The sequence below is a fragment of the Glossina fuscipes genome, unplaced genomic scaffold (genome assembly GCF_014805625.2).
Source record: "Glossina fuscipes isolate IAEA_lab_2018 unplaced genomic scaffold, Yale_Gfus_2 1, whole genome shotgun sequence".
Lineage (NCBI taxonomy): Eukaryota > Metazoa > Arthropoda > Insecta > Diptera > Glossinidae > Glossina > Glossina fuscipes.
In genome coordinates this window covers 42,642,074-42,663,650 of record NW_023998415.1, presented here as the reverse complement: position 1 = coordinate 42,663,650, position 21,577 = coordinate 42,642,074, and the positions used below count along the sequence as shown (strand labels likewise).

The 21,577-nt window shown below is 33.2% G+C and overlaps 2 protein-coding genes across 2 annotated transcripts in view; one reads left to right on the top strand and one right to left on the bottom strand.

Moving 5' to 3' along the window:
* The first annotated feature begins 4,172 nt into the window (after window positions 1-4,172).
* On the top strand, window positions 4,173-7,246 carry LOC119631397 (sodium-coupled monocarboxylate transporter 1). Its single transcript, XM_038023561.1, has 7 exons — window positions 4,173-4,832; window positions 4,914-5,062; window positions 5,133-5,294; window positions 5,396-5,511; window positions 5,586-5,945; window positions 6,093-6,551; window positions 6,643-7,246. Exons 1-7 carry the CDS (start codon window positions 4,265-4,267, stop codon window positions 6,938-6,940), a joined length of 2,112 nt encoding a protein of 703 aa, XP_037879489.1. The 5' UTR covers window positions 4,173-4,264; the 3' UTR covers window positions 6,941-7,246.
* A 4,421-nt stretch (window positions 7,247-11,667) lies between these two features.
* The window catches only part of LOC119644956 (GATA zinc finger domain-containing protein 10), a 43,852-nt gene continuing 33,942 nt past the window's right edge, over window positions 11,668-21,577 (bottom strand). Inside the window, exon 5 of the mRNA XM_038044699.1 lies at window positions 11,668-12,754. Coding sequence (XP_037900627.1) covers window positions 11,678-12,754 — 1,077 coding nt within the window. The 3' untranslated portion in view covers window positions 11,668-11,677. The remainder of the gene's footprint in view (window positions 12,755-21,577) is intronic.

The window sequence follows — 21,577 nt, the reverse complement described above, 5'->3', positions numbered from 1 at the left end:
TCCGTCCCTCTGACCGTCACAAAGTATATATATATGTATTCTTCATCAGCATCGAAACCTAAATCGATTTAAGCAAGACAGTCTGTGTAATGTTTCTTGTAAACGTTCTCCTGGCCGCAAAAATGAACCTATCAAAGCTATTCAAATTTTGGCAGCAACAGTAGAAGTCCTTGCACGCATTTGGCCAAATCGGTCAAAGGACACGCAAATATACATATAACAAATAAATGAGCAAAAATTCGAACGCATATTTTATGCGCGATACGCGTAACATTTACGCATAAATATGAAAAAAATTGACCACGCCTACCCAATATTATGCTGTGTCAATCTTTATTTGTTTTTTCAATATCTTTATAATGCGCAAAAACAAGCTTGATAAAGTGTAGAAATTCTTGGCCAGTTCCATATTTTGGAATGCAAACAAACATGTCCGCCTGCTCGTCTGTCCGTCCATTTGTCTATTTACGCAACTTTGTAGCAAAAGAATTTGGAAAGAACGTGACTTAAACTTTTCAAGGAACACGCCCACAACCCGCACATGCCTCTTGGACAAAAATTGTTTATTTTGCAAATTGAAGAAAACAACTGCACCCACTCCATATTATAGCGCAATGAGAATTTCGTTCTTTTATTTTTTTTTTTGTTTTTTTGTCTTTTTTTGAGGTAAATAGTGATGGGTATAAAAAATTCGTTCCTGATCGAATTTAATTTTTTTAATTGTCATTTTTTTTTTTTTTTTTTTTTTTTTGCGACTTCTGTTTAATAATAACGCTAATCACCTATATATGTTTAATCTTATTTAACTGCGTTAAATAAATAACAATAAAAGCCATAAACAAGGTACCAAGAAAAATATTTTACACATTTTAATTATCAAATAATTACTTAAAGAACATATAATAAAAAAAAAAAAAAATGTTATTTAACTTTTTAAACGAATTTTAAAATACCTAACATATAAAAATTAGTCTTATCTCGATTATATACTGATTTGAATAAAATAATGTCAGGTAATAATCGGCGAGCAAAATTTGAATGGCTTCAAGTTTTTTTTCAATACAAGTAGCATGTATGTAGATACACAACTGTCTTCAAAATGATTATGATAAATTTGATCATGTGTACACACATTCAGATTTAATTTTCATTGTCGCAAACAGTCTAATATAATGCTTATAACTGAGTAAATTAAAGGTAAATAAAATTTTATGTGATCACAGCAATTTATATAATCGAGACAGTGGCGAGTGATAACAGAGCAGGTAAAGTAATTAAATGATTATAAATTAATAAAATGCCTAATGATTTCATACAGATTTAGTTAAGTGTTTCGTCAAGTGTGATTCACTGAGAATGCACGCATAAAAGGTTAGAGATAGTGAAAGGGCGACAATTTGTTAACCAATGAACAGTGAACTGTACGTATAAACGAAAAAATAAAAAAAATAAAAAAATAAAAAATAAAAAACCGTAACAATTATTAATTACACGTTTGTATGTTTATATAAATATGATTGCAAGTACATATATATGTGTATAATTTGAAGAGCTTTGTCTTTTGGAATTTACACATGCGGCTAACAGAAGTCTTTGCTTTGCTCTGTTTGGATATTCCATCGTATATTCAATAATTATTTATACATATATATATATATATCAAACATTTACATATATACATATATATATTAAAATATGATGCATATATATATATATATATATATGCACATATTTGAGAGCGTTCAGTTTTTTATATTATTATTATTATTACATTAATTTGTTGGTGATATATCGTTCGCGCGGGCATTGGTTTGTTTGTTTGTATCTTTCCGTTTTCTCTTATTTGCAAAGAAACTGGTATGCGCCAGTATGTCTGCCAGTATCCGCCATAAACCAGATAAATTCGCTTAAGTCTTGTTCCGTAACATTGTCGGTTAGTTTAACAGTTAATGTTAAAATTACCTATACTACTACTACTACTACTAATACTACTAATACTACTATTACGACTAATACTACCACGATGTTGTTGGTATTTTTGTTATGAAAAGACTTTGTGAGTTGTTAGCTCTTCATAAACAAACAAATCAAAGCAAACACCTGAAGTTATTTATTAATTTTTTTTTTTTTTTTTTTTTTGTAATTTTTTTCATTTCAACTCCTTCAATATTTGAAAGACAACATTTCTTGAGAATTTCTTTCCCAATGCATGGCTTATCTCAATAATTTGTTTAATTCTTGCTCGTCATTATCGTATTTATTATCCCAAATGTTTGCAATTGACGATCCATTTTAATCCGATCATTTTTTCTCTCTTAAAACACACTTCATAATGTCATAAAACATAATTGAAGAACATTGACTTGCATTAAGCACGGCGGCGTATTTCTATTGAATTTGAATTATTTTTTAATTTCCGTAACTATATACATAAGTATATAAAGACATATATTATATATATATATATATATATATATATATAGATTTATATATGTATATGCCGAGCTTTAATTTATAATAGATTAACTAGTTTGTTAATTAAAATTGCCTAATTAATTAAGGTATCGTAATTATTGAAAATGAAAACTTTTCATAAAAAAGACAAAGTTGGGTTAATATCTTCTTGTGTCCTCCAAATATAGAATCATTTTGTTTTTTGTCCTAATTATTAAAAAAAAAAAGAAGAAAAGTGAAAACACTCATTAATATTCGTCATCACACATGTGAAAGAACCAGTCTTCGAGTAGTTAAGGATACTTTTCAAGCTCGCCCCTAAACGATGGATGTACTTATATTCAATTTGTGAAAATGTTTGCAACACTTACGCATAACCTACGGAGATTATGTAAAATCTATGCGGGCTTGATTATATATAACCGTCCGTCAATCGGTCCAAGTGGATGTGTATGTATCCGGCCAATAGTAAGCACTCTTTCAACCACAAAAATAAAGGAAATTTTCATAAATTTGAAGGTTCTTGCATTCGGATCGGCATCGCGAAGTGGTCCAAGTCAATCAAAGTGCAACATAGTGCAACATAAACTGTGTACCAGAAAACTGTGTATCATAAAAACTTATAGGTACGTTTTATGGGTGATCTTAAACATTAGCTGAGCAGAAAAACAAGTAAGAACTTTATAGTCGAGCAAGATCGACAATTGGATGCCCTAGATCATTTGATATAGTACAACTGTTCATTAAATAATACGTCAAATTTTACATATTATTTTCATGCATACGCACATTTTTCGAGAAATCCCATCGCATATTGGAGGAGGCCGAAAATGTCATATGACATGATCCAAATTTAGGAAATTTAATTCACTTCATAAAAATTGTATTATTTCTCAGTTTCCGAGAGAAAATAGACTTACTTTCTTTTCATATATAGAAGGGCTTGTTTTTCTTGATAATCCCCATATTTGTTGGAGTATAAAAAAAATAGACGTATGTGGTCCAAATACGATAAGCTTGATTCCTTTGTCAATTTACTATTATGAAGCAACTTTCACCATAAAATATTGAAAATTACATCTTTTTCACATAGAATGAATGATCAGTTTTCGTGGGGGAAACGAAATAATCTGAGAGGTGGCCAACCGAAATTTGCCAAGAAACTTGCCATAGCAATTTAGAATATCGAAATTGGACGATAGCCAACCATTTTTGTCGAGAAATTATGAAAATTGCAATTGCATTTATATTAAGAAGTCGTCATACGGGGAGCGGTCGAAAAATGGTGCGATCCGAATCATTTTCAATAGCGTTCGTCAAAACATGAAATATTTTGAAAAAATTGCGATCTGTCGATTGAATCCAATAAAATAAAAACGGGAAAAAAGTGAATTCATTTCAGATCCTTCTGGGTATTGCATACATTCGCATAAACTTAATATGCCCTCGTACCACAACTGTGGTGTGTGGCACGTGTTGTAGGCATAACAATAAGCAATTTTTTAATTTTAATGTAATTTTGTTTACTTTTTTTCTCTTTTTAAAATTGCATTTACAGGCTGTTGAACATATGTATATGTAAGAGGAAGAAATTGAAATTTCGGAAGAATATCTTAAAGGGAAAAACAAATCATATATAAAATTAACGGAAAATTATTTATCAAAAAAAAATAAAAATAAATAAATAAATATATAAATAAACAAATAAATATATAAAATAAAATATAAATAAAAAACCGAAAAAAAGAAAACCAGAGAAAAATTACCCAACTTTTTTGAACGGACCTCGCAAGCAGTTAATACTTTTTAGATGTCTGCCCTAATGGCCAGCATTTTGAAATTATTGTTTTTATGTGCGTTGGCGCATAGCGCAAATGGCTTGGCTTTGTCACCCAATGTTGTGCCAAAAACCTATGAAACAACTACCGATCCTCCGGCTACCCTGCCGCGTACGGTTATGCCGTTAATTCATAATTATCCCGAATACTTAATAGTACGCGGCGAGTTTTCTTCTCGCGAGAATCAGGAATTCCACAAGGCCGCTTCAATGCTAATAAAATCGTATGAACAAAAGCCTAATACCGTTTCCATTCAGAGTGATGATGAACTTGAGCTGTGCAATTCACCCAAGCATAAGGCGACATTCTCCCTTTATGATTATGCGGTTTTATTGGGCATGTTAGTGATCTCATTGGGTATAGGAGTTTTTTATGGTTTTTGCAAAAAATCCGGCAGTTCATCGAATGAATTTTTACTTGGTTCCGAAATGAGCATATTTCCCGTCACATTAAGTTTGACAACAAGTTTCATAACGGCGATCGAATTGTTAGGCAATCCGGCCGAAATGTATTTCCAGGGTACACAATTCGTATTGATAGGTAAGCATGTAAAAGTGTTGCATACGCTGCACAATTATGCTTTAAGACTTTATTCACATACACATCTTTATATATATTTAGTTATTCCTATGATTTTGGTTATACCTATTGCGGTGAAGATTTTCTATCCGATTTATTTTAAAATGGAACTGACCAGCTGCTATGAATTTTTGGGTATACGCTTTGGCAAGGAAATACGTATTATGGGCGGCGTCTTATATGTCATTCAGGTATGCAGACATGTCGATTACAACGAAATCATTTTATTTAATTTCTTAAATTTATTATTTATGCGTTTAGATGTGTTTTTATACGGCTGTAGCTGTACTGGCACCTGCTATAGCTCTTTCTAAAGCGACCGGTTTGGATACTAAAATTGCTGTGATATTGATTTATTTAGTTTGTATTTTCTATTCGTCGCAAGGCGGTATGAAAGCGGTAGTAATAGCCGATACATTTCAGGTAATTATTGTAAATAAATTTAAATATTTTGAAAATAATAAAAATCATTTCATATATATGTATGTGTATGTGTATGTGTACGTGTGATTCATAATTTACAGGCGGCGGTTTTAGGTATATCTCTAGTATTGGTCATTGCCTTAGGTTGTTTTTACAGCGGCACACCAGAGGAAATTTTTACTACCGCAGCTGATGGGGAGCGCGTAGAATTTTTCAAGTACGTACTCTAATGGGCTTTAATTTTTGAATTCGTTTTAATGCAATTAAAAAAAAATTTTGTTCATTAAATAGTTTCAATATGGATCCTACAACGCGTCATAGCGTTTGGTCGGTAGTGATTGGCGGCTTTTTTTATTGGACCTCTTTGTTCTGCACCAATCAGGCATCCGTACAGAAATGCATGTCATTGAAATCTTTAAAATTAGCGAAAGTGGCCTTGGGTTTCGCGATTCTCGGTCTAGTGATCGTATTTTTATTAAATTTCTATACCGGATTAATGGTTTATAATCATTACGTTGAATGCGATCCTTTGCTCTCCGAACGCATAACAGCTAACGATCAATTACTACCCTATTACATAATAAATACATACGAGCATATATACAGTATCGCAGGAATATTTGTTGCGGGCATATTTGCCGCTAGCTTGGGGTAAGCTATGAGTGCACATACGTAGCTTATTAGCTTATCAGCTTATTAGCTTAACTGTCGTAAGAGTTAAAGAAAAGTTTTTTTGCGGTGATGGTCACTTCCGCTTAACTTATCAATTATTTTTATTTATTTTTTTATCTTCAATAGTACCGTGGCTTCGGCTTTAAATTCATTGTCGGCCGTTACCTGTGAAGATTTGTTAGTGAGTGGCTTGAATGTGAAAATTTCGCCGGATAAAGGTGCCTTCTATGCCAAGTGGATGTCTTTAGGTTATGGCGTCTTATCATTCGGTTTGGTATTCATTGTCGAGCATTTAGGCGGTGTACTGCAGGCCACTTTAACGCTAAACGGCTTGGTCGGCGGTGTTACGCTGGGTCTTTTCGTTTTGGGAATTGCTTTCAAACAAGCCAATACTAAAGGGGCCTTCTACGGTGGACTCATATCATTGATCATAGTTATCTTCATTGGTGTTATAGCACAAATTGCTAACGTCAATTCTAACGCTTTGTCATTATCGATCGAAAATTGCAATTGTCTTGTCAATAGTACTGCAACTCTAATGCCACGTCTCAGCGAGCAATTTGAAAATGAATCCTCAGGCTTCACGTAAGCTATTATCGATAAAATATGAATTTATATACTTCGTTATTTATTAAAAATTTCTTTTTTTTTTTTTTTTTTTTTTTTTGCTTTTCAGTTCTTGGTCTATTTTTCGTCTAAGCTATATGTGGTATTCCATGCTGGGCTGTTTACTTACGCTCGTATTGGGTCTCTTAATATCTTGCATTATTAATTTCACGCAGAAACGTCGTATTCTGAAGTTGGATTCGTCGAAAACAATCTTTAATTCAAACATACCGAATGATATTAACGGTAATGGGAAAATATCCGTCTCGACTATTACCGTACCAGTGCCATTAAAATCTCCCACCGTTACTACTAGTGAGACTAACTGTTGTCATATTAATCATGCCGTGCGCCTGGATGACGAATAACTGGCATTGTAGTCGAACTGTTTTCTTTTTTTTTTTCTTTTTTTTTTCCTCCAACGTACAAATTATTCTTCGTAGTGTAATTTTCGATTTTGTGATTTTCATAGATATACATAGATTCGTCAGTAGCACTTTTCGCTCACCTTCTTTTCTTTTTTTTTTTTTTTCTTTGATAGCTCATTAGTTTTTAAATTAATTTCGAATAATGTTTGTATTGCAATTCGGAAAACGAATTTAGTTTTTAATTTCTATGTTTTCAGTATTTATGTACACCTTGATATATATTTCTATTTATAAGGAATTTATTTTTATTTATTTGCGTTAACTAACACGACTGTAATAATATTTGCAATTATGAGAAAAAAAATCAAAAAAAACACAAAAAACACAAAAAAACAAATACAATTACATTTTCATAATTTTAAAGTATAAAAGTGCGAAAGTTAAATTCGCTCGGGATCGAATCTTTTATACCCATCACCGTTTACCTCCAAAATAAGACAAAGAAAAAAAAAAAAAACAAAATAACAATATTCTTATGCAATGGGCGCAACTGATTTCTTCTATTTTCAAAATAAAAGTTTTTTTATCGTATAAGCATGTGGGCGTTGTAGGCGTGTCCTTTGAAAAGTTTAAGTCAATTGTAAATTCTTTTGCAAATTTCTAGACAATATCGGGAGAATGCTTACCACAAATACGACAAAGTTGCGCAAGCGGACAGATGGACAGACGAACAGGCAGACATGTTTGCCTGCATTCCAGACTTGAAACTGGGCAAAAACTAGAATATTTTATGGGATTTTTGAAGGTTGTTTTTGCCTGTTATAAAGATGTTGAGAAAACAATTGAAAATTGATACAGTATACTATTGGCTGGGCGTGGTAAATTTTTTTCATTTTTACGTGCGATTGCTACAGCCTTGCCCATAGTATATGAGTTCAAATGTTTGTACATTTAGTGCAATGGTGTAGTTTATGTGTAATGAGCAAAAAACCAATTTTTCATTCGCTTTGAAAAACGGAGGCATTCTCAGTTTACATGGTGGCGGTGGGTGTGCCCTTCGACGGATTTGCCCTATTTTCAATACCGACCAGCGGACAAATTTGCAGTCGATAGGTTGATTTTTGTGGCCAAAAGAATATTTACAACATATATGGACACAGACGGACAGATGGTCAGACGGATGGACGGCTATGCTTACATCGATTCACAATTGGAGACCGAACCATTTTTTTTTTACTCTTTACCTTCTGGGCGTTGTAAACATTTTGACAAAATCAATATGCGTCTCGTCCTTTGGTGATGTGTATAAAAATGAACCTGAATTCTGCAGAGAATATTCTCAGTTCTAATATAAAAAGTTATCAGATGGGTTGCCGGAACGAAGATATTAGAATTGAGCAATGTCATTGTGTCGTTTCATACACCAGGTATATTGCTAGATATGGAAGAAGCCTTCGATAAAGTCTAGCGTGTACTAAAAATAATTGTCTCCCTGGTACTATGTACTAGTGCTGGGCATTTACTGCATTAATAATATCCAAGTTTGCCCCAGCCGGACATTTCTATGTTCAAATTGAAAATGATAAATCCAAGATATGTAAAATTGAACGTTGAGCGCCTCAGCTAAGCGCTTTATGTTCAATGTATGGCCATTCGATGAAGGAGTTCACTCGCTCACATGATGATGAATGGAAAAAGGTAGCTTAGGCTCATCCACCTATACATTCTTAGCGGGTTTAGAAATGCTTAAATGCGTCACATATCGCTTTCTAGATTCTCTACCGAGATCTAAAGGATATAAGGAAACGATAATACGTTAGAGATAAGAAAGTTTTCTTTGTAATAAACATATTTACCTGAATGTTTCCTCAAGCGTTTGTTTTTTGCTGAAATTTGTTGGACGTACGTAAGGCTTTTATGGCTTGCTCTCTCTTTTTTTGTTTTTTTTTTTTGATATTTATGATGAGTGAATCGTGTGTCAACAAATTGTTCCATGCTTTAATGGATTTCTTTTTCCCCAAACTAATATTTCTTTATACTTAGACTAAACGATTATCTGCCATTCCGATGCAAGTACATTTTAATCCATATATAGAATTTTCACAGGTACGTTATTACCAGTATATTTTCGCTATTTATTCATTTTTCGAGAAGAAACTTGTTCTTTATTTATATAGTCGATTAACGAATATATTCGTCCTCATAGTTAAAAAGGTCGGATTTTTTTATATCCTACATTTTTTGTGAGTGGGCAGTAACATGCATTAAACCGGTCCATCTGTTTACCTATATGCTTGATAACTGTTAAAGAACCTTTATATTCAATTGACTCGAAAAATTTATGGAATATTTTGATGAAATTTAATACATTGCCTAATGCCTTGCACTGAACAATCCTTTATAAATTTGCAATTTCGCTTTTCGGCTTTTTAAAGCTTTTTAAGAGTTTTGAGGGAATCGGCCATGCAATCTAAGCCCTTGAAAAAAAAAGTTATATATATGCATACGTATATGATATATAAATATATATAAATATATATATATATATAAGCGGTCGTAGATAGCAATTTGTAATATGAATTTATTGCACCGAGTTTGGACCAGCTTGGCTAAGGTCGATTTATTGGCCTCAATTCGAAATAAAGATTCCCGTGAAAGGTAGGGATTTACATGGGAACAAATTATAATTTTTGGTACACAACTGTGCAAAATTGTGTAGGGTATTTAATGGCCGTAGTCGACTTTGTTTTGTTTATGCTTCGTAATAAAGTGTATTTGCAAATTTTGTTTAGTTAGCCATTCAGAGAGGAGACGTCAACTGAGCGTACGCGACACAATGGGGATCATAGAAAAGATTGTAAGTAAAGAAAGAGAAAGGAAGATTTTAAAGTGGAAAAAATCTGAAATAGTCGGAATAATCGTCTATTGGTACTCAATGCCAAGCAGTGCATTTAAAGAATGACTAGGCGCGCGAGCATATTGTATGGTGAGCGGACGGCTTCAGGAGGAATAGGTAAGAATGCTAAAGAAACCGAATAGTTCTGTTAAGGGAGTTGATTGGTAGACAAATCATTTTTTTTTCCAACAATAAGCTCAACACAGCTCATATTAGACCTTTGCTCAAGGTTATCGAGAGTTTTGGCCAGACTTTTGTCATTCATTAGCGTCGGATGGCTTGTCCATGCATGGCTGAGAGCTGAACTGCATTAAATAAAAAAATTTAGAATAACAAGTGAACATCTTGAAAGGCCAATTCCGAACTAGCGCTCTTCAGCACTTGATTTAATTGAATTGGAAGTGCAATTGCGGCCGGTGAAGCGTTACAATGCTATTGTGATTGAATTGAATCGAAGCCGGAATCAGATAATTCATAATTGAATGTTAAGTGAATTTTCTGATTTAGCAATGGGAGATTTATAATTGGAACACTGATTGCAATTTCATTCAATATCAACAACATCTCAATTGGACTTGGAATTTAATGCCTATTGGGAATTTGAATAGATAACGGAATATTAAAGATTCGCATCGGCATCATGGGTAAGGGTAAGCGATTGACCCGTAAGCCAGTAACAAGGCAACGCAAGTTTCTTGCATTTCTCCAATGAACTTTTTAATGAAGTTTTTAATTGAATAAATCAATGCAAATGATTAATTAATGAAATTTTGTTCAGATATTCATTCCTACATGTGCTTTATTAAATATATAAACCATTTTGTTTTATTGTGATCGATTTATGCTTAACTGTGAATGGTCATTAGTTAAGATGCAAACCGTGCAAAGTGTTGCTTTTCGTTTCCCTTTCGATTATGAAGAACAAAAAAATGATTAAATTATAAGTGCATATATTTATTATCCGCATTTAAATTTATTTTCCACTCAATGTATTAATCAGGATTTTTGCATATATATGTGGTTTTTTTTTTTTTTTTTTTAAATTGGATTCTGGGAAAAATAAAAGAAATTTATTTTCGTCATAAATTTAAAATTAATATGACACATGTTTTTGTTATTGTAATATATAGAAGAATACTAATACTATATATAAAAACGGAAAATGATAAAATCAAATTCGACTTTTGCCGTAACTTTAGTACCCATCACTGTTGTCTCAAAAAAAAAAAAAAAAAAGAAAAGAATTTCAAACTGATTTCACATCACGTCACGCTACAGATTTTATATAAAAATTCATTTTTATAATAACACATGCGACAAATAGAGAGACAGACAGAGAGAGAGAGAGAGAGAGAGAGAGAGAGAGAGGAGGGGGGGCATCTTGAAAAATTCCAAAAATTTTAATTGATTTTGTCGTGGATTAGCGATTGCGTAAAGCTTTAATTTATGCCCTTTGATATTTCGCAATCGCACTGACCGTTGATGACCGACCGATATAAAACATCGTAAGATCTTAAGACATATTTTGTTAAACGCTTTAAAGATTTCTACAGATGGACAGACTTCAACTCATCACTGAGTTGATTTATTTGAAAATATCTGTAGCAAGTCATCGTTTTCATATATATTTTCATATTTTTGAAATTTTGCCGAAAGTATTGTAAGAGCAGTTTCAAGTGTAGGGTATAAAAATCAATGAATCGTTAAATAGATTATAAATTAAGTAAATCAAATATATATGTTATGTACAATTGTGTAACTTTTGTTATTTCTCTTTCTTTCTGTTCTGTTCTGTTCTGCATTTTCATATCATTTCGTTTATCTTCTACGATTTAAGGCGGTCACGTTACACTGATCTCTTCATCAGTATCTGAATTGGATTCGTCATAATCGTCGTAATACATTTTCATAAAATCCGAATTCTGGAAATGATAATTTTGACCCGATTGAGGAAACTGATGACAGGAAGGTGACGATGACGCAGTGGTGGATGCTGGTGGCGGTGGTGGTGGTGGTGGTGGTGGTTGTGGTTGGGCCTGCGGTCCATTCGATAATGATTGAATCGAATTGTGCAAGTGTTGCTGTTGCAGCTGATGTTGATGATTGAGCGCCTCCTGCATTGCATTGCTAATGAATAGATTACTACCGGAGAGAGATGTAGCGGAATGCAAAGTGATATTATCGCCGGCACTAATGCTTAACATATTGAGACGTCTTTGCTTTGCCTCGTTAAGTGTCGATTCTAGTTTGAATTTTAAATCGGCCGCCATTAAATGCTTATGCATTTCAGCATTGATTTTGGCTTGAAATTCGGCATTGGTCATGGGCATAACAATGTTAACGTTGCCGCCACCGTTAGCCGAGGCAGCTGTTACGGCTGCCGCACTGCAACTGGGCGGTGATGATGCTATTGATGATTGATCGTTATTGCTATTGTTAATGTTATTAATAGTTGTTGACATTGCATTGGGCAACTTGGCCATGGTTAGCAGAGGCGGTGGTGGTGATGATATTTGCATATTTTGAGCACTATAAGGCGGTAGACCAATGCTAGTTACCGGTTGCGGTATATGATGCATAATAGGTGGCGAGCTGGGCGTTTTCGGTGACGACAACGGTTTTCCACTAATTATGTTCGATGATTGATTCTCTACTGATTGCTGTTGATGCTGCTGCTGACCGTTGGTAATCTCTTCTTTAGCAGTCACAGAATTGCTAGGGGATACACTTTGGCGATTAGGTGAAACGGAACCGGGCGATAAAGGAGTAACGGGCCGATCACATTTGGCATCAGACAAATCCGGATTAGGATTATTTTTATTAGGCAAAGTTTGATCTCTGGAACCACCACTGGCCAAGAGCTCACGCTCTTTCGAGTTACGCCATTTCATGCGACGATTTTGAAACCAAATTTTTACCTGTAATTATAAAAACCGAGAATAAAATTAATTAAATTTTTGAGGGAATTAATTTTTTTCTATGTTTTTTTTTTTTTTTTTTTAAATTTTTATTTAATTTAAATTTCATTTAATTGTAAAACTTTGTTTTAAATGGTTGTCAATGTGTTAGCAACAGAACGTCCTAATAATCCTTAATAAATGTAAATTTTTCAACAACAACAACACCAGCAACAAAAACAGCAAGAATATCAGCAACAACAACATTAGAAAATCATTTTACACTTTGTAAAAGCAAAAAAGGATAATTTGCAACAAATTGATTACAACACAGATACAAATCGTTACTTGATATAAACGCACTTACATATAGATAGATATACATAAGCAATGACACCCCAACAAGATGCTAGACGTTGTTTACCCTCATCTAAGTTTAAAGAGACCTTAGAGAGATGGACGTTTACCAGCTTGCATGTATTAAGGTTTGTTTGTATATATGTATAAATGTATATGCATATACATATATATACATATATATATATATATATATATTATTTTATTGTGTGTAGTTAAAGTTTAAACCGTGCATATGACAGCTACGAGAAAAGGCGGTAACTTTAGTTGAAACTGTTTTTGAATTATTATACAGAGCAGTAGCATGCTGTATAAATATATGCGTCTCTACGTGCAAGTGTGAGGAGGTCATTCAATATTCTCTTCTCTCCATATAGGTATCCTTAGGTTGGTTGATTCAAGCACAAAGATAATAACTACAATTTAAGTTTATGTATTTATGTAAGCAATAAGTTTGAGACAGTTTGTCAAAGTTTTCTGTTTCCATACACCCTTCGTTTCAGGCTGTTGATACCGTTGAAAAACGATGTAGTGTGATTTGATGCGATGCGATGCGATGCGATGCGATGCGGTATGGTGCGGCACGGTGTCGTGCGTTTTGATGTTGTTGACAGTATCGTGATAGCTAGTATGGATACATATATATATATATATATATATGTATGCATCTGCCTATATATATTTACATGCACGTAAATATATATATGTATATATATATGTATATATATATATATATATATATATATATATGTTTATGGGTATGTAAGCAATTCTTTCGCATGATATTATTAGTATTGCCTATCGTTTATTGCTTTAATGGGTCTGGAAATGTTGTTCGCTATCTTTTTATTCCTTAACTGTTGTAAGCCACACAGCAGGACTTTTAACACTTGAGTTTATTTTCCGGTTAAATGAAAATATCACTGGATTAATTGTTATCGCAGAATTTTTTTTTTTTTTTTTTTTTTTTTTTTTGCCCCTTTTTTTTGGTTTTTGTTCATTGAATTTCTGTAAAATTTCTCATTTTCCATCTAAACCACAAGAGATCCCTTTCCCCCGATTTATATAAGACAATGTTCTCATTTCCAGTGTTCTTACTTAACTGACTTTCGGCCTTTGCGTTGGCAAAAGGACTAAAGTCTGTAAAATTGAAATAATAAGCCAAGGCGGCGATAAGATTAATGATTATTATGGTCTTGATTACGGCTTAGTATGTACGTATATATATATACATATATATATGTGTGTGTATGTGTTTATGCGTATGTGTATATGTTTATAATAATAATAATAATAATTCTATGTGTGAGTGCTTGTGAATAGATTTTCATTTTATTGCTACCATACAACTGTTGGTAAAAGTAAGTCTGCTGTTGATGTCTGTTTTTGATGGAAATTAATTATAGACCGTATATACTCGTATATATATATATATATATATTCTCGGTAATTTTATTATGGCATTATGTAAGTATGCGCATGTTTTCAATGATGCTTTTCTTATACTGCATATGAATTGTAATTTAAATCGGTATTTATTTAATCAGATTTCCTACTATTTGTTGAACAAATGATTAATGTTTGATCAAACGAAGCGATAGAGAATCTCATCATTTCATCAGTAAGTTTATATGCCATTCAAATCGAATCTTTTAATCTTCACTAACATAGAAATGTTTCAGAAAAATTCATATTCCATTTCCAGTTCGAAAAGCAGTAAGAAGAACATTTTTATGCACTTAGCTCAACTTCTAACGGCAGAACGTCACAATGCTTCAAATTGAAATAGTCGCCGGACTATCTTCCCTTAGGCTTTCTATTCCATAAGAAAAAGTTGCCATATTTTTCTTAAAGAAAATCCCTTTAACAAGGCAATGATAGTTTTTTAATACCTATCTACGAAGCATGAGCGGTAGGTGTATTTCGTCAAAACCTTGGCAACGCCTAGAAAGAGACATCAGAGATTCCACAAAATTTATATATTCTTGATTAGCATTAATTTTTGAATCGATATCAGCATTTCCGTCTGTCTGTCCGTTTCTAATGGCCACAAAAATGAAGCTATAGACTTCAAATTTGGCAAAAACATTGAAAGTTCTCGCACAAAATTTGGTTTAAAAAATGGACCACAATGGAGGACAATCAGCTACCACAACCGATTCTTTACGTTTGCAATTAAAGTAAAACCATGAGTTGACTTCAAATGTTTTGCGATGACTGTTAGAACAGAAGGCGAGCAGAGGGAAAAACTTTAATTTCTTAAATAATACGCTTGCTTGCTTCAAATCTCTCGCTCTCGATTTCATTTGATTAAAAGAAGACTAAAGAATAAACTTCAAACTGAGAGAATGAGTCAATTTACCAGGAAAAAATGCGAGATATGGAAAATTTTTCTTTATTTTATGATCTAAGAAATGTCTAATAATATGATCAATCACTTAGGGGTGATTTCCTTTTTGTGCAGCAAGAAAGGTGAAAGAGAAACGGAGAAGGTGGCCGCAGCCTACTGGCTGATCTGCTCGATCAGTATGTGTTATAAGTTTACCTGCTGAGCACTTACTATTGCTGCGACTAAGGTGAAGTCTCTGCCGCTCATGTAATTCATTGAAAATCGAAAAACAGAGAAAAATCTTGTCACTAAGAGTTCTATTCAGCTCCGTGCATACAAGTCACGTTATAAGGCATTAGCAGTTTTCTTCGCTTGTCATATTGTTCCGAAAATCGCACATTTGATGCTCTTCCGGCCTCATGCAGCCAACGATTCGCGAAAATATTAACAATATTTAGCAAAAATTTAACCGAGAAACGAATTAACATAAAGATGTCGCCATGAATTAGTTAATGATAACTTGCAGCATTTTTGCAGAAGGCAAGTTAGAGTCGAGTCAACAGAGTTGAATAGCAATATTTGAGCAGTGAATAATTTGTAAATCGATTTCCTAAGAATTGTAAAAAAAAACTATATCATCCTTGGAAATTTAATTTCAAAAGGCATTGAATAAAAACCTACAACGATCATCGAACAGGACATTTTCTGTTACGATATTGTTAGCCAAGGCATTACTTGCTTGCTCTATCAAAGGTCAATTATGATTATCCTCACATCTCATGGATGGCGTTTACTGAATTTGTCATACTGTTCCCAACATCGTTGATATTTGCCTTAAAATCTATATAAAATATAAGTAGACTTGATTAGAAGGTTCGTCTAACCGTTGCTGTCAATGTTTCAAAACTCTCACCAATGGTTATTGAAGATCTATTCTACTTAAACATCCAAGACGAAAATTTCCGATGAAAGCCTTTCGAAAGGTAGTAAAGAACCAAGCGCTGACTTGTCTATTGGTTCGCTTTGAATTCGCAAGATATTTTACATAGCCTGAATATTGACTAAGTAAGATAATGAATATGAAGTAATCGCCCCAAGATGAATGCAATTTTATTTGATGTTGTGCGTTACGGCAGTAAAAACTGGAAGTTTTAAAAACGAAAACCTCTTATCCTCTTATCTCCAATATACGTCTTCGTCAGGTAAAACTTCATTTTTAGTAAATTTGCCTTCAAATCCTGTTAAATTATCAATTGTGTGAAGAGGTTCAATTTCGTGCTTTGATAAAAATTATATATTATATTATTTGATATATATTTGTCAGAAAGTTTAATAATCGAAATATTTATTAGTATTTTTTATGGTCTTTCGCCTTTTGTCGGGTAGTTTGCAGATGCTCTCTCCGATAGAAACTTCATGGTACTTCGCGCATCTTCATCCTTCCATAGCCGGCAATCTGCTAATCAGTCAGTGCTGCTTAGAAGGAATAGGTCTCGGGAATATCAGTCCAAGTTGAAGATCACATTGTGGGTTGCCTTTGACGGAAACGAATTTGTCTGTAGATTAGAATTTTTGAGCAAACTCTCGTCACTCCCAGCTAGGGTTTTATTTTTCCTGGAAAAAACTCCTTGCCTTAAATGACATCCACTTCTTCACATTTTGATGTATAGCGAACGGCAGCTTGTAAACAATTGAAACTTATTTCGTGCAAGCTACCAATGTCCAAGTTACCGAGACCGAAAATTTTGGGAAAATTGATCGCGTCAGATATGGTTTATGAAACAAGCGGGAAGAACTTGTGAAATTTGACATAAATTCTCTTACGGATATTGTAAAAGGTGTTACAAACACACTTTCGGTTCAATAAAGTCACCAAATGGTTGTGAGGAAAACATTTTTAATTGAAAGAGAAATAATTTATTTAAAATATCTGAACATATTTCAGCATCAAGAACAGCCTTTCATACAAAGCTGAATCGTTGTATAGATAAGTTAAAAGAAGTAAACCAAGGCCTCCCAATATCCTGCTCCACGTTATCTCAAACAATTTCTCATTTATTTTCTTTGTTAAATACGAAATCTTATGCAAGCATACTTTTCAGGGAAGACTTGATATGAGAGTGAACTGCCGATATTCATTATTTGATTTCATTATTCTGTTTGTCGAAATAACGGTTTATTTTCCAAAAGAACTTCGCTTTGAGAAAGTTGTCTGAAAAATAGATCAGTACCAGTACCAGTACCAGTAGAATTTTAAGCAAATTTTATGATACGACGCTTATATGCCGTAGGAATGTTTATGAGAAATGGTTTGAAATCCCACCCCTTGGCCATTCCGATCAAAAATTTTCACATCAATTCTATAAACCGAAATATTACTATTCAGTGATTTATGTCGACAATTTTGAAATATCAAAATTTGTCCCATATAACGGACGATTGACTTGACTTTTTCAATATAAGTCGTCATAAAATAAAATGGTTATAAAATTTTTTCCAATCGATTCCAAATTTTTAATTGAAAAAATTTCTTAAAGCTTACGATCTATAGATTGAGCATAAAAAAACACATGAACAGATATCGGCCGGACATACTGACTAGACAAGGTTCAATCAATATAATTGTTTTGGATACTGACTACATCAGGACTTGGGATTATTTGATGGCATTTATAATTGACCTTCGCGCGCAGTATAATTAAGCAACTGATTGGTATATAAACGGCTTTATAAATCTGAGAATATATTACGCATTAATGCTTCGCATTTTATGATAGCAATAAAAATCAACTAAAATTTGTTAAGGTAATAGAATAGAATAGATATTGTATGAGGCCGCATGAACCACAAAATGCATTTCTAAGACTAGCATCCTTGAAAACTCTAATCAGGGACAACAAGCGTAAATATCGGTAAATTGTTAGGGAGATGAGTCTTGGTCATCGGTTATCTTAAATGAATCAAGTTTGGAGAGCAATTTCTTAATCATCGACGAGAGCAAGTTTGCTGACTAGGTTCACTTTCTTAGATCGTTCGTAACTGCTGTAAGCTACTACTAGTACTAGTTATGCGCCTATTGGTGGTGGCGTGGTGGCTGGTAAATGTCTTAAATTTCTTTCTTTAGCTTTTCGCGATTGTCGAGGAACGAGTTTATATATATGGATAGGCGGAGTTAACTAAACCGATCGCAGATATATATCTAATTACATTTAACGGATATGTTTGTTTGTTATTAATGTATTGAGAACTTTAGTTTACCTCTATTTCACATTGGGGTGCATATATCTATATATATATATATATATATATAAAAATCACAATTAAATTATAAGCAAGTGTAACATATTTAACTGACAGTTTAACTTTTATACACCGGATTGTTTCGTTATAAACATGTAAATGCCCTGTCTACTCGTTCATTGCGTTCACGTTGGACTACTTAAGCATTTAACAAATTGCTTTGGCAAGTAACCTTTTTGAAACGCATAAAGGAAAATAGCTTAAAAAAAAAAAAGAAAAAAGAAAAGCAAAAAAAAAAAATACCAAAAAAGCAGAAGAAGAAGAAGAAGAAGAAGAAAAGCAACAGCAACAATAAAATCGAATATCAACTAACTTTAGGAGTTTTGTGGGTAAGCGCTTGAATGAATGGCTGGCGGTATGCGAGCGTGCGGGTGTAATATGAAATTTATATAAATGTAACGCTTGAAACACATATGTTTCACTAATGAGTCTCTAAATGGATATACGTCTAAGCAAAAAGAGGGTTAACTATTAGAAACAACCGCCGCCATTGCCGTCGCCGCCGTCATGTGTTTAGATTTCTGCACATAAAGATACTGTGTGTGTGTTCTGTTGTGAATGATATTTGATATTGTGCCTAATAGCAAATTAAATACCATCCAGAGAATTCCATTATAAGTGTTTATATATATTTACATACATTTAAACAATATGTTTATGAATTTAAGATTAGATTTCAATGTCTTTGTTTGCGAATATCGAGGAGCATGAATACATAAAAATGAAAAAAAAAAAAAAAATATATGTAACCCATGACCCGAATCCTCTCCTAGCCATCATCCATCCATCATCCAACCGAACAAGAGTGAACTTTAATTTTTGTTAAATAAATTGGAATTGAGTTTTTCGGCGCAATTTGCATCGAATTATTGAATATATTTTAGTAGCAAGTAATTTCTTAATTGTAGGCGTGCCCATTGATCATTTGAATTCATATGAAATTTACAAAACACTTGCAACAAATTTGAGACCATGTGGGATAACTATTATTATTATTATTATTATTATTATTATAAATTTAGCCCCCAAGAATAAATTCTAAGACTAAAGAGTCATAAAAGCACACGCATCTAAGGCGCTCTATGCTTTATTAAAAACTCGGCCGCGACCATTGAGTTGCTAGTCGAGACTCTTGCCTACTCGGCCACTCAGGCGGATAGGAGGATAAGTAATCTTTAAGCTTCTTTTTCAAGCTTAAACTCGTATAACTACTCGGTTTTCTATCCGACGATACAAATCATCACAATTTAATCGATGTACTAAATCGCGCAATCTCTTCACGATCCGCAGTTGAATTGTTTCGTTCAAAAATGACTTAACGCTCAAGATGATTTAGAGTTTTCCCCTCGACAGGGAGGCTATCATGCGGCGACAAGTTTTTCGTAATGGATTTCGTCAAGAGATTTGAATAATTACTTTCCTTCTTCTTAACAGATTCATTACTATATGAAGGTCATCTACACCATTGTCACTATAAGTTAAATTTTATAAATCCAAGAGCGAGAGGTAATAGGAGTTGAGCATGTATGGACCAGTACATAGGATGATAGGTTGCTCACGGCGGTTTTCTTTTCGTCCTCTTGCTTTCTCTCCGTGCGGGCAAGTTGGAAGGAGGCTTTCAAAGATTTTGGCGATAAATTGGATGTCGTAGACTTTGATTTATCAAGAAAGGTATAAGTGAACAATATCAATGATCTTGTTCAGGTGTACTGAAGACACTGAAGCAATATACGCATATTATAATTTCAATCCTTTCGAGATCGAAATAAGGAGTCACGTTGCATTTTTTAACTAGATCACCTAAAATAGATTAATATGCTATGGGTTGGTTGGTTAAGTTTTGGTTAATTGGCGTATTGGAGCAATCTCTCGCTGTCAAATATTTGCAACAAACTTTCCAAAAATTTATTATTAGCCTAAATACTACTGAAACTGTTTGATTTCATTTTTATGTCCACCGCTTGGGGGTGTACGGACAAGCGACATTTCCCCTATACATTTACATATACTCAGCAGCGTGCATCCTTGTTGAGATACGAATTCGTCATCAATATAATATTCCAAATTATGTTTCGATAAGAGTTTCTTTCTGGTAAAAATGCTTGAAGTCGTCAAGTCTGATTGCCGGTTTCCAAGGTTTCGCTCACTTCAAGCAAAATAGAAGAGTTAGCTAAACCCCTTTCTCTACGGAACTAATTCTCATTTAATTCTCGCTCGCATGCTTTTATTTATTTATTTATTTATTTTTTTTTTTTTTTGGAAAATTCATTCCATTCATTTTCCTATTATCCATAAATCGCTATAATAATGAGGCGGGAATATTATGTCACCAAAAATGCAAAATGCTGCGAAATCGCATTTTGCCCGAATTAAGCGGAAAATGTAATTTGCCCTATCAGGTTTAACTAAAGGTATCGAGACTTTCCAAGTCGTGAAGCCGAAGCTTGAAATTTTATACTAAATAAGTGATGTGTTAGTAGAAAAACAAACTCTGGCATTTTTACTTAGGATGAGTGTAAATATTTGCAAATAGAATAAGAAGAAGAATTTTGATCCGGTTTATGCAATAAGTTCAATATTGTTTAAAATATTTACAATTGTCTAAAGACTGTTTAGCCTTCAATTCGACATAGGCATAAGTGATTTACATTGAATTTTAATTCTTTTTATTTTATTTACTTTTTTCATTTGGATTTTTTTGCTTTTTTTTTTTTTTTTTTCAAATACATCAAAACCAGATAACATTTGATTTTGACACAAACACATTTTCACAGTGGGTGAAAATATAATAAAAAGGAAAAAAAAAAAAAAGAAAACGCAAACGCAAACACTTCACTTTATTTATAAACAGATTTTCA